The following is a 14185-nucleotide window of genomic DNA, read 5'->3' as shown; positions in this document are numbered from 1 at the left end:
ACTTCCTCATCCCCTCAAACCCAGAACCTCTCACAGAAGAACCCCAAAAGTGCCCCACTTGTAACAGAATACTTCCCGGGACTGGATCAGACCTTGAATGTGGCTCTCCAGCAGGGATACGACTTCCTAAAATCCTGCCCCGAAATGAGATCCATCCTTCATGAAATCCTCCCCACTCCACCAAGAGTGTCTTTCCGCCGTCCACCTAACCTTCGTAACCTCTTGGTTCATCCCTATGAAATCCTCAAACCACCTCCCCTACCCTCTGGCTCCTACCCTTGCAACCGCGTGTAAAACCTGTCCTATGCACCCTCCCACCACCACCTACTCCAGTCCTGTAACCCGGAAGGTGTACACGATCAAAGGGAGAGCCACATGTGAAAGCACCCACGTGATTTACCAACTGACCTGCCTGCACTGTGATGCTTTCTATGTGGGAATGACCAGCAACAAACTGTCCATTCGCATGAATGGACACAGGCAGACAGTGTTTGTTGGTAATGAGGATCACCCTGTGGCTAAACATGCCTTGATGCACGGCCAGCACATCTTGGCACAGTGTTACACCGTCAGAGTTATCTGGATACTTCCCACCAACACCAACCTATCCGAACTCCGGAGATGGGAACTCGCCCTTCAGTATATCCTCTCTTCTCGATATCCGCCAGGCCTCAACCTCCGCTAATTTCAAGTTGCCGCCGCTCATACCTCACCTGTCTTTCAACAACTTCTTTGCCTCTGTACTTCCGCCTCGACTGACATCTCTGCCCTTAACTCTTTGCCTTTAAATATGTCTGCTTGTGTCTGTGTATGTGCGGATGGATATGTGTGTGTGTGTGCGAGTGTACACCTGTCCTTTTTTTCCCCTAAGGGAAGTCTTTCCGCTCCCGGGATTGGAATGACTCCTTACCCTCTCCCTTAAAACCCACATCCTTTCATTTTTCCCTCTCCTTCCCTCTTTCCTGACGAAGCAACTGCCAGTTGCGAAAGCTCGTAATTCTGTGTGTGTGTTTGTGTGTTTTGTTCATGTGCCTGTCTGCCGGCGCTTTCCCGCTTGGTAAGTCTTGGAATCTTTGTTTTTAATATATTTTTCCCATGTGGAAGTTTCTCTCTGTTTTATATATATATCCTACTCCCCCTCTTGTCCACAACTTTCATGTGGTATTTTCAGTGTTTTTGTTGTGCCCTTTCCATGGTTTCAAGTATTATACATAATTAAATTGATGACAGAACACTCTGACTACCACCTTACTCTCTTCTCTTCATATAAAATGAATAAAATTACTTATAACAAGGGTGAGGTCATGAGGATTTCAGCTATTCGACACTACACTCAAATTAAGTGCCAATCAACTATTCAGTGCTGATTCTTTTGCATGAGATAAAAGCACTTAATGTTACTCCACAAATTACATTTATCTCATTATTTCTCATTTGTATAATTGCATTTAAAGAATTTAAATAAGGAGCGAAATGTACATGTTTACATTTAAGTAGGTGTGAGGTATCTCATTGCACAGAGACAGAATGACTGGCCAGTACACATCTGTGAAAGTTGAATTCCAGTAATATCAGTAGAAACATTTTAAAGTGAACAGCTGTTCCTGCTTTCAGAACTATTAGCATATCCATCACGGAGGAAAGAGGGATAGGTTGGTGAAGATTAGAAAGGAGCAGCAGATCACTCAGATTCCATGATGAGACACACACATGTTGTGAGGAAGAGGGTTTTCCCCTAAGCTCTGTTACACACTAACAGAGGAGTTCCCAGTAACCAGTATTCCCACACCTTGCACTGGTGAAGACCTCTCAGAAACATGAGTCCTGGTCCCAACAGACAAGACTTTTGTACTGGCTCAGGTTTAATCTTAGCAGTGGGTAGCACCTTGGACAAGTTGCTAAGGTGTAAGTGGATAGTTGAGCATTCAGTATCAAAGTTCACCTTCAACTCAGATAGTTGCAACTCAGTCACTGGTCATCCCTCCCCCTGGCTCTCCTCCTTCCTGTAACAGAACTGCTCTCATAGGTTATTCTTATGTATCTCCTCCATTTGCAATTCTCAGGTGCCTAAAAATATCCCCACCCTGTAATCCTTCTATTCCTACTAACCCCCCTCCCCATCCCACTCACCCCCCCCCCCTTGTTACAAACATGCTATCTTCTCCTCTCCCCCCTCTCCGCCCCTCTACCCCCCTCTCCGCCCCTCTACCCCCCTCTCCGCCCCTCTACCCCCCCTCTCCGCCCCTCTACCCCCCTCTCCGCCCCTCTACCCCCACTCTCTCCCCCCACTCTCACCCCCCCACTCTCTCACCCCCCCCACTCTCTCCCCCCCCCCCCACTCTCTCACCCCCTACTCTCTCCCCCCCTACTCTCTCCCCCCCTACTCTCTCCACCCCTACTCTCTCCCCCCCTACTCTCTCCCCCCCTACTCTCTCCCCCCCTACTCTCCCCCCCCCCTACTCTCTCCCCCCCCCTACTCTCTCCCCCCCCCTACTCTCTCCCCCCCCCTACTCTCGCCCCCCCTACTCTCTGCCCCCCCTACTCTCTGCCCCCCCCTACTCTCTGCACCCCCCTACCACACTCTGCCCCCCCCTACCACACTCTGCCCCCCCTACCACACTCTGCCCCCCCTACCACACTCTGCCCCCCCCTACCACACTCTGCCCCCCCCTACCACACTCTGCCCCCCCCTACCACACTCTGCCCCCCCCCCCTACCACACTCTGCCCCCCCTACCACACTCTGCCCCCCCTACCACACTCTGCCCCCCCCTACCACACTCTGCCCCCCCCTACCACACTCTGCCCCCCCCCTACCACACTCTGCCCCCCCCTACCACACTCTGCCCCCCCCTACCACACTCTGCCCCCCCCTACCACACTCTGCCCCCCCCCTACCACACTCTGCCCCCCCCTACCACACTCTGCCCCCCCCCCTACCACACTCTGCCCCCCCCCCTACCACACTCTGCCCCCCCCCCTACCACACTCTGCCCCCCCCCCCTACCACACTCTGCCCCCCCCCCCTACCACACTCTGCCCCCCCTACCACACTCTGCCCCCCCTACCACACTCTGCCCCCCCCTACCACACTCTGCCCCCCCCTACCACACTCTGCCCCCCCCTACCACACTCTGCCCCCCCCTACCACACTCTGCCCCCCCCCTACCACACTCTGCCCCCCCCTACCACACTCTGCCCCCCCTACCACACTCTGCCCCCCCCTACCACACTCTGCCCCCCCTACCACACTCTGCCCCCCCCTACCACACTCTGCCCCCCCCTACCACACTCTGCCCCCCCCTACCACACTCTGCCCCCCCCTACCACACTCTGCCCCCCCCTACCACACTCTGCCCCCCCTACCACACTCTGCCCCCCCCTACCACACTCTGCCCCCCCCTACCACTCTCTGCCCCCCCCTACCACTCTCTGCCCCCCCTACCACTCTCTGCCCCCCCCCCCTACCACTCTCTGCCCCCCCCCTACCACTCTCTGCCCCCCCCTACCACTCTCTGCCCCCCCCCCCCCCTACCACTCTCTGCCCCCCCCCCTACCACTCTCTGCCCCCCCCCCTACCACTCTCTGCCCCCCCCTACCACTCTCTGCCCCCCCTCTTTGTCATTGTCGTGTTCCACCCCATATGTTTCTTCCATGTGCATCTTCCTAACTTTTTCAAAGTACTACTACTTTTGTGCATATCCTAATCTTGTTCATGCACACTCAATTGCTTGCTGTCCCACCTCTAATGAAATAATTGTGTGTGTTACTTGGGTCATTAAAATCATACAGTTTCTGATAACATTATTTAAATTTTGTCTTTTCCAAAAACACATTAGTGATATTCGTCTTCTGGAAATGTTCCTCTGTGTGTGATTCAAAATGACTGCATGCGTTAAGACTTCACCCCTCGTAAAAATTTCATGTTTTTAGGAAACGAAGATTCCCACCAAAGTTAAAATTATTGTCAGAGGAGGAATACTATGAACAGGGTGTTCGTGAAACAAAGAAAGCTCTTGAGGAACTCAGAGGATACTGCTCCAGTCCGGAGTGTGATACGTGGAAGACAGTTCTCAAACTGAAAAATCCAGTGAGGTAAAAAAACAGATGCAGTAATTATTATTTCCATTGTCCCAGTTAGAGCAAAACTATAAGAGTACTGATAAATAAATGGAAAAAGTTAGTCCTGAACCATTTCATTGTAACAGTTCACTTTGTGGAATCCAGTGTACAGGGAAAATGGAACATCGGTTTCAAATCAGTGCCATATAATTACAGTTCATGTATTTTTCTGTCAAGATATGTGAAAATAAACATGATCACTAATAGACTAATTAATAGCCCAAACATCATTTATGAGAGAAATTACACACACACACACACACACACACACACACACACACAATGCTAATGAAATACACACATTTCATACACAGCACTAACCAAACACTACTGGATACATTCTCACAAGATGCAATTAGATGTCATATTTGCAGTTGCCCTATTCACAGGGCTCAGCTTACATTAGATAAGCTTCACACAACTTTGCACGAAGCTAAAGTCTTAAAGGCTGCAATTCATTGTAAATGTGCCACAATAGCCACAAATATAACTACTTTATGCAGTGTTGTGGTGTAGCACAGTGTTTAACTCCTTTACCTGATGTGTGGAAGGATGTAGGCTTGAATCTCGTCAAATGTTGTCTTTTTTAAAAAACCTAAGCAAAAGAGTTGGATTATTATTTTATTCAGTTAATTGGTTGAAATGCAACTTTTCTAATGTCTAATTCTCTGTTATGTCAATTTTTCATTGTACTGACTTTCTGCATTTGGAATCTGATTATGTTGTCTTGCAATCTGCAGACTAGCTTCAGCAACGACTGCTCATCAGTTCATAACGCAGCAGCTTGTGTGGACAGTGTGAGAATAGTTTCACATAACCAGTGATAATAAGGAAGTTTGTTACATTCAAGGCTACAGAATGCCTTGTCTGCCACAATTCAGTCATTGGTAGCTTACAGTCAATAGGCTTCCATTTCCAACATACTCACAGTATCCAGTTTCAACATTGTTCCTCATTACACATTAACAGTATTTGTGAAGTGACCCGCCATGTTTGTATGTCACCTATAACCGAGCGGTAGCCAGTAGCCAATATGGCAACACTGTAGCAGTAAGTGCAGACATTTACATTACCTGTCAAGTAATTTTAATCGGACTATAGTTTAATTGCAGGCAACAGAGAAAAATTTGAATGACGCGAATAACTGTTTCGTACATCAGATTGAATTAGAAACAGTTTCCCTTTCCTTTGCAGGCTGCGTCTCCATTGTACTAATCTGTCCAGTCAAAGGAAATACTTTGAAGGTTCATATAGTCTGTTTCGTGTTGTCTCTGTACTTCTCTCAGTTCTTTTTATTGCTGTTATGATGGTGCAACAAGTTGGTTACATTGCATTTATTTGTTCCTAACAAATTTATGGCTGTTCAGCCTCCCGCCCTTACGCTTCATCAAATCTTAGAAAATATGACAAGGTACTGACTATTACAGGGAGCAAAGAAAAGACCAATTATTGCCGGTCTATTATTTGAAAAAAAATACAATCTTGTAATAAACATATCCTTTATTCAGAACTAAAAGTAATGCTTGGTGTTGTCATCATTGTACCAGTCTGCCTCTTAGGATAGTTCTGGATATTTTATTAAACTTTTCATGTTGTCCTAGCTCTTTTGTTTTCATAAGTAGAATGTCAGAAAGAATTGCAGGAACTGCTCTTTTTGTGTAGTAGAAATGAGTGCCATGACTTGTACAATTTATATTTGGAGATGCTAAAAATTTGAAATAATTTCTGTAGACAACACAACGCCCTTGCTTGTAGTTATAATAGAGTTCATATTTCATAGTGGGGGAAGATACAGAAACTATGGAAGCGGGAAGTCCAGGTAAAGGAAACCACCTTGACTATTAAAATTATTTATTATTCTTTAAACAGTGGAAAGTCAATGTTCGAATATCAGAAATGAAGGAAAAGATATATGGCTACTTAGAGTAAAGATAAAATGTGAAGTTACAGGAAGACACAATAAAGACACTTAAACATAAGTTTTTGGCCACAGCCGGTCATATGAAATAGAAGCAGCAATCTGGAGGGAGTGGAGTGGGAACAGGAGGGGATAGCAGTCTTTTTTTTTTGGGGGGGGGGGGGGTGCTGTCTGGCAGTGTATGCAGTGTCTAGATTGCCAACAGGTGCAGCTTCAGGAGGTTGTGGGGCAGGGAGTTGGAGAAAATGGAGCAAACAAGGAGAGAAGCATGGAAAGATGGGCGAGTGAGTTGGCAGAGGGCAGCAAACAAAAAGGGTGGGAGATGAGAATGGGGAGAGGGTGATAAGACAGTGTGTGGAGACCGTTGGATGGAAGTTGTGGGGACAGTATGTTACTGTAGGTTGAGGAAAGGATAATTATGGGAACGGAGAATGCTTTGCAAGGATAACTCTCATCTGTGCAGTTCAGAAAAGCTGGTGGTGGAAGGGGGATCCAGATAATGACTTGGGTAATGAAGCAGCCACTGAAATAGAGTATGTTATGTTCAGCTGCACATTGTCCCACAGGCTTGTCTACTTTGCGCTTGGTCACAGTTTAGTGCTGGCTGTTCATCCTGGTGGACATCTGCTTGGTAGTCATATCAATATAAAAAGCTGTGCAATTATTGCAGCAGAGGTGGTATATGACATGGCTGCTCTCACAGGAGGCTTGGCACCTAATGCAGTAGGATACACCAGGAAGTGCCTGGTGTGTGGATTGGGCACGTCTTGCACCTGGGTCGTCTGCAGGGATATGATCCTTGTGCAAGGGTTTAGTATTGGCATAAGTATGGACTAGAATGTTGTGCAGATTGGGTGGGCAACAGACCACCACTTGAGGAGGGGTTGGAAGGCTCTCGTGTAGGATGTCCCTCACTTCAGGTAATCGAAGCTCAGATATGGTTAAGTTGTTCCAATTTGAGGTGGTACTGGGTGACAAAAGGGGCACTCCTTTGTGGCTGGTTTTTGGGAGTGATGGGAGGATGGGGGGTGTGAGGGAAAATGGCATGGGAGATCTCTTTGCAAACTAGGTCTGGGGATAATGTCTGTCTGTGTAGGTCTCAGTAAGACACTCAGCACACATCGTCTCCAGTTACAACAACTCCCTTACCCAGTGCGGTGAGGTTCTCATCAGGGCCTTCACAGACAGGCACTATCCCGCAGATCTACTTTGCAAACAGATCTCCTGTGCTGCTTCCCACATCCAACCAATCCTACCAACACCCCCCAAGAACCAGCCACAAAGGTGTCCCCCCCCCCCCCCCCTCCCTTTCCACATAGGTGTTCCCCCTTTGTCACCCAGTTCCACTCCAGACTGGAACAGCTGAACCTCTTGCTTTGTCAGGTCTTTGATTAGCTGTAATAAGGAACACTACCCAAGATCCTTCTACCCCTCCTAAAAGAAGTTTTTTGTCACCCACCCAACCTCATCATCATCTTAGTCCATCACTACTCCACTCCCAATCTCAGACCCTTGCCACAAGGTTCATATCTCTGTGGAAGACTGAAGTTAAAGATCTGCCTTCCACCCATCCAGCACTTCCTATTCCAGTCCTGTCACAGGTTTGTCTTACCCCATCAGGAGCTGGTCCACCTGTGAAAGCAGCCGTGGCATTTACCAGCTCTGCTGCAAGCATTGCACAACTTTCTATATTGGTACGACTACCAACCAGCTGTCCACAAGGATGAATGGCCACTGCCAAACTGTGAGCAAGAGTAATTTAGACCACCCTAAAGTAGACCACACTGTGGCACAACTGCAGCTGAACATAACTTGCTTGATTTCAGTGGCTCCTTCATTTTTCAAGTCATCTGCATCTTCCCCTCCACCATCAGCTTTTCTTAACTGTGCAGGTGGGAGTTATCTTCGCAACAAATTCTCTGCTCCCATTATTATACTGGCCTCAACCTATGGTAACATACTGTCCCCAAACACTCCACCCAACCATTTCTAAACCCTCTGCTCTATCACCTACCCATTCTCATCTCCCACCCTCTTTGTTTGCCACCCTCTGCCAACTCACCCACCAATTTTTCCCCTGCTCCTCTCCCTCTTCTGTTTTCCCCACCTTCCTGCTCGACATGACACTGCCTATTGGCAGTCTCTCTCTGCACACTCTGCCGGACAGTGCTCCTCTCTCTCTCTCTCCCCACCCATTAACTGCTGTACCCTCCCCTTCCCCTCTCTCTCAAGATTGCTGCTTCCATTCTGGTTCGAGCTGCCTTAGTTGTCGGTCGTGTGTGTGAGATGTGCTTGCTTGTGTGACTGAATGTTGTGTTTGTGTCTCTTTTTTCTGATAAGGCTGTGGCCGATAGCTTATTTCTAAGTGTCTTTTAATTGTGCCTGTCTATAACTTAAGGTGTTATCTTTATTACTCCATACAAATGTAATCAGCCAGTTCCAGCCCACATGCCAATTTTCGTAAATTTTTGTCTTATTGAATCATATTTAATATTGCACGTCATTTGCAAGTGGTCATACTTATTAAAATAAATATTTTTTGGTGTGACTGGCTTACAAACTATTCATTCTTGCTCACTTCATTCTGGCAAAAGCAGTTGAAAATGGCCTTGCATGCTGAAATTGTCGGGTTTTATTTGTAAAATGTAAGAAAGACGATGTTTAGGAGGCTGGTTTCCTTGACCAGGTTTTCCTTCATCAATATGAAGATGATTTCAGCATGTACAAAAACTGAATATTTATTTATGTTCTTTTTAATCAGAATTTTTTAACTTCGCATTTACCCATCATAACTGCTGGTTTCATTAGTTTGTGGCGGAGTAGTGTATCTTAATAATAGGATGTGTGGCTTCTTTACAGTTCATTATGTATGATTTTCGGTGTTTGTGAACTGTTTTTGGTATAAGTTTGATCAGTGGCTAGGGAGGACACTCTTGTTTTCTCCAGCAGCTATAGAATGTCAGAGTTAAATAATTATCTGCTGTTGTTTAAAACATTGTCTATTAAAGTTGTCAGTAGTAAATGGTGTATGTTTACTCTAGTTCTCTGTGTTGTAGTTTGTTCTTTCTGTTCCTTATGTAGTTGTAGTAACACATTTAGGTCATTACAAGCTGCTGAGTACTAAGAGGCATGTGATTCTCTCTTCCAGATTTGCAGAATTCATGAAAGGAGACTCACATTTAAGTGATGATGAAATGGTTCAGTATGAAGTAGAATCCAGACATTCTACTGCCGACTATGACTACTCTGATGAAGAGGAAGAAGACTGACATTTGCTCTAAAGGGCAGCAAATATGTATTGGTTACTAATGTAATTACTCAGGAGAAATTGATGACTGTGCCAAAAAACTTAATTGTTTTTATTCTTGGCAATGGACATTGTACCGTTGTAGTAATTATAATCTCTGTGAGATGTGTGGTTTTAGAACATCAGATTTTGAATTTTGAATATTGATTAGTGTCTTTATGATTCAGAATGATTTTAATAAAATTTATATGATGAAATATGATGCTACATTATATCTTTATCATTTTCCACTTTAAAGTAACTGGTGGGTGAGAAACAAGAAGTTGATTAGACCCGTAGTTGAGAGGGAGAGAAACACTGTCTCAATAAATCAGAGATATTATTTACATAAGGATTCTGAAGTAAGAATGACCAGCAACAACTGAGATTAAAATTGTAAAGTTCATTTAACAGACTACTGGTAACAGTCATGTCAGAGGAAGTATTTAAAAGATGGTTATAAAGCATTATGAGAATATTCTTTTGTCTCCTTTACAACCATTTACATGTTTAACCCTTTCATGACCTGCAGGATATCTCTCTCCAATATCTCTTAATCATGCATCATGACCATTGGGCAATACAACCCGAAATCTACAATGTGGTGTCATCTACTGCTTGAAATTGTTAGACTTGTTCCTGTCAAACAGCTTTATTCTGCTGAAAGTTGTTTGATGCATTGTATATGTTTGATCACTCGTGTAAAGGGTCTTGCCTACTTTTCAACATTTAATAAGCAAGGTAAAGATATTATTATTTAATAGTAAATATTTCTTGGGCTTTCAGTATGGTTTCATTACAGATTCAACACTTTGGGTTTATCTCTTTCAGTGTGTGATACTATATTACCTGTCTCAGTAGTTTCATAAATAATAATAATTATTCATCGCGCAGCATGGTGTACCAGCGCAATTGCAGACTTTATTTCTGTCTTCTGTTTAGAAATGTCTTGCCTGAAAGAGGAAGAACTTTTCAAATATTAGTTTTCACTTACAATAATGAAGAATTTTTGTAGAAAGAAGGTAGTTATGGAGCTGTAAATGAACACTCTCTTTTTGATGTATCCGATCATTCGACATCTCTTATGGTGTTGACTGAGCCATGCAGGGATTGTCACTGCAACAGTTGTCAATGTTTGAATGGAGACGGCAGAAAATAAAGTTATTGTGTGTGCAGAAAAAGATAATGGGGCCGAACTTATCAGTGAAACTGAAAGTGAAGTTACTGTGCATGCAAAACAAGAAAATGGGGCCAAACATGCCAATGAATCTGAAACTGATTGGAGCGATGATTTAACTTATTTTGAAAACTTATCAGCATCTCCTGACGCAAGTGCCAATATCGATTTTGATTTTGGACAGCTTGATAAATATGAAAATTAGTTCTAAAGCAGTACCAAGAGGTGAAATTGCCTATGACTGACTACACAAATTGCGGCCAATATGTACACTCTGATAAATGTGCAAAAGAAGTATACAATCTGTCATGTATCATGGCTGTTGTCAAGAGTATGGCCCAATTCAAAGGCCGTTCTTCAATAAACCAGTGTTTGCCAATGAAGCTGACAAAATGAGGCTACAAAATTTGGTGTTTTGCTCATTCAAAAAACAAGTTTCATAAATGACATTGAGTTGTACAGTGGCAATGAGGACACATCAGTAGTTGTTCAGTTCGGGTAAAAATGTTGCTCTCCAGCTTACTCAATCATACACGCAGTCTCACCAACTGTGTTCGATAACTTCACCTCGTACAATTGGATGAAGGCACTGACTGAAAGAGGACATAATGGAGTTGGAATAGTGAGGAAGAATAGGAACTTACTTCCAGATATAGTCAATAAACAAGACAAACTAAAATGGGATAGTTTATGTTCAAAACAGAGAGATTTGTGCCCGCAATAAACTTGCAAGACAACAAGGCTGTGACAATACCGAGTACTTACCATAGACCAAAAAATTTAACTTTTGTCAAAAGGAAATACAAAGGTGGTATTTCATCATAGGTCCTCTGCCCTGTAGCAGTTGCAGGGTGTATTATTTAAGGGATTGTAGACTGTATTGATTATATTAGTGAGAAATATGCAATTGGAAGGCGATCTGCAGAGTTGTGGCATTGGGAGTGGTGACATTGCCTTTTCTTTTTCATAATTGAGCTGGTAATTGTTAAGTTTTATAATGTGTAATTGTAAAAATGGAGGACGACTTAACCAGTTATCTTTTCGTCTTTGGCTCATCAGACAACTAACACTAGGTCGTGAAATCAAATGAAGAGGAAGACCAAACTTTCTAACAAGAAACAAGTGGGGTGTGAATAATGTAACAGATGAAGTTTGCCTTCAAACTGTTAGCTATTTCCAAGCAATAGGCTCAAGGAAATGGTTTAGATTCTGCAGCACAAAGGAGGAAGCAAGAATCAACATGACATGCATACATTGCCCTTGATTGCTTGGAAAAAGTAAAGGTTCTTGTCATCGCCATCATCAAACATAATTGACAATACAGCCCTTGTATTTGAATAAACTTGTCATAAAATTTATTTTGTTTGTTTGTTTGTGTGTGTGTGTGTGTGTGTGTGTGTGTGTGTGTGTGTGTGTGTGTGTGTGTGTGTGTGTGTGTAAAAATTTCTGCTGAAATTAAATGTTCTCCCTTATGCTTACGAAAAACTCCCACTCCAATGGAACATAAGTCCCACATAAAATATTTTAAAAAAATACATAAGTCATAAACTTTCCATACATTCCACTTGAGAAGCTATTCCTTATACAAAACAAAAATGTAAAAAAATTGAGCAAAAATTAGTTTGATCATAAAAGGGTTTATTTATGTTACTATACAAGTGACATTGCTCAGTGCACACAAAAAATATTTGACTGGCTCCTTGTATTATTTGTGTCCTTTTTCCCATTTGACATCTTCGTTAACCCATATGCCAGTGAATTTGGTAGTGCTTGGATTCACCAAGTGTTTTCTGTTAAACAGTTTTATAACAGTTGTGTAGTTGTGTGAAAAGTTGTTTCGTTTATGCAAACAGAATTTAATATTCTATTGGTGTGTGTGTGTGTGTGTGTGTGTGTGTGTGTGTGTGTGTGTGTGTGTGTGTGTGTGTGTGTGTGTGTTTTAGAGGGTGCTATCGTATCTACAAACTGTAATCACAGAATAGGCTCTAACATGCATCATTTCTGATTGTTGTTGATGCACACCAGTGTTTCCAGGTGTATAACATGTATACAGCCTTCTTGCACAATTCATAAATCTAATCTTCGCTATGATTAAATTATGCTCTGTGCAAAATTTTTACAGGCAGCTTCCTCTTTGCCTTTTTAAATTTTTTTAATCTACCTGCCCAATTAAAAAAGCTAACATTCAACGCTCAGTGGAATGCCAGTTTTGTTTCTCCTGATGGCATCCTCCTGTGTAATCCGTGCTTGAAGACCCAAATGGGGGCTGTCGTACATCCAGAATATTTTAGTCGAGAGGATGTTGTCGTCATTTAATCATACAATAGAGCTACATGCTCTCTGTAGAAATTATGGATGTAGTTTCCCCCTTGCTGTCAGCCATTCGCAATACCAGCACAGCAAGGTCATTTTGGTTTATGTTAAAAATCAAATCATCCAGATCACCCCGTGACTACTGAAAAGGCTGCTGCCCCTCTTAAATGTCTATGACGTACCATACACCAATGTTTCCTACAGTGTAGGAAGTTTTCTAGGGCATATACAAACAAATTATGTACAAATCAGCAGAATTTCCCCCTGAGGTGTCAGGGGCTGGAATAATCTGCGTCCTTTTCTTGCCTGTCATTATTATGTGATTAATAGGAGTCTCTCTCTATTGGGTCAAGTTTTTTCCTTAGTCTTGTGGCTGTTCAGATTTTGGGTATTTGCTATTTCACTTTTGTAGAAGCTGTTTCCCCTCACCTTTTTTTTTTCCTTGCTGTGGTGCATTAACTCTCTACTGTGCATTGTTATCTTATGCGCCTACCAATCAAGTGGATCTACCTCTGCACCAAAAATCCAGTGTCGTAGCCAGTCCATCATGATGGCTTTGTCATGTAGTCTCTGTTGTAGCCCTCTGACAGTGCAGGGATCACACTGCTGATGCCCGAGTTGTAACCTGCGTGTGTCAGGCAAGGTGTAGGTTCCTGTCCACTTTGGGGTACCAGAATTCCGGGCAACAGCTAGTGTGCCAGGTGGCCTTTGTCATGACGGGGTGGTGTCCATAGGGAGATCCTCCAATCAGAGTAATTTGCATCCAGGGCAGATGATCCCCAAGGAATCAGGTAAAAATTAATGGTGGTCGTATCAATGTGCCCTCCCATCAGTCAGGAACAGTGGTTTTAATGCAGAGGTTTACAATCCTACAGCATTTCTGTCATTGACCATGCATCAAGGCGGAAGCCTGGCAGTCAGAAATGAAAGTGGACAGTCGGCTGGATTCTTGGTTTGTTTCTGCACTGACAGTGGCTCTTTCACTACAATGAAAATATTGAAGAACAGTTTGTAGAGGTTGTGGCAATAGAGAAGATGAAAAATGGCCCTTCGCTGATCAAAACATCACACACCAACCAATCATGGCCACTTCAGGCCTGTGTCAAGTAAGGAGACATACCAGTAACCATTCGTCCTCATAACAAGCTCAACAGAAATCTTCCATCGGGACCTAGCCCTACAAACTGATGAAGTACTGTGTACTAACCTGGTTTGGCTTGGAGCTTGTTCTGTTCACTGCATCCAGAAGGGACCTAAGGATAAATGAGTGGGCACTCCAGCTTTTATCCTAGCCTCCGACAACAAATTTTTATCTGAGAAGGTTAAGGTCATTGTTTGTAGGTGTGATGTGAGGCCTTACTTTCCTCCTC

The 14185-nt window shown here is 43.7% G+C and overlaps 1 protein-coding gene across 2 annotated transcripts in view; it reads left to right on the top strand.

Moving 5' to 3' along the window:
- LOC126266776 (nuclear envelope integral membrane protein 1a) overlaps nt 1–9543 on the top strand; it is a 123147-nt gene extending 113604 nt beyond the window's left edge. For both annotated transcript variants that reach the window (XM_049971313.1, XM_049971314.1), the window contains 2 exons: nt 3933–4094; nt 9188–9543. In XM_049971313.1, the coding sequence (XP_049827270.1) occupies nt 3933–4094; nt 9188–9308 (283 nt within the window). In that variant the 3' untranslated portion in view covers nt 9309–9543. The remainder of the gene's footprint in view (nt 1–3932; nt 4095–9187) is intronic.
- The last annotated feature ends 4642 nt before the right edge of the window (nt 9544–14185 follow it).

The sequence above is a fragment of the Schistocerca gregaria genome, chromosome 4 (genome assembly GCF_023897955.1).
Source record: "Schistocerca gregaria isolate iqSchGreg1 chromosome 4, iqSchGreg1.2, whole genome shotgun sequence".
Classification (NCBI taxonomy): Eukaryota; Metazoa; Arthropoda; class Insecta; order Orthoptera; family Acrididae; genus Schistocerca; species Schistocerca gregaria.
The sequence above is the reverse complement of the archived record's forward strand: the minus strand, read 5'-3'. Positions and strand labels throughout refer to the sequence as shown.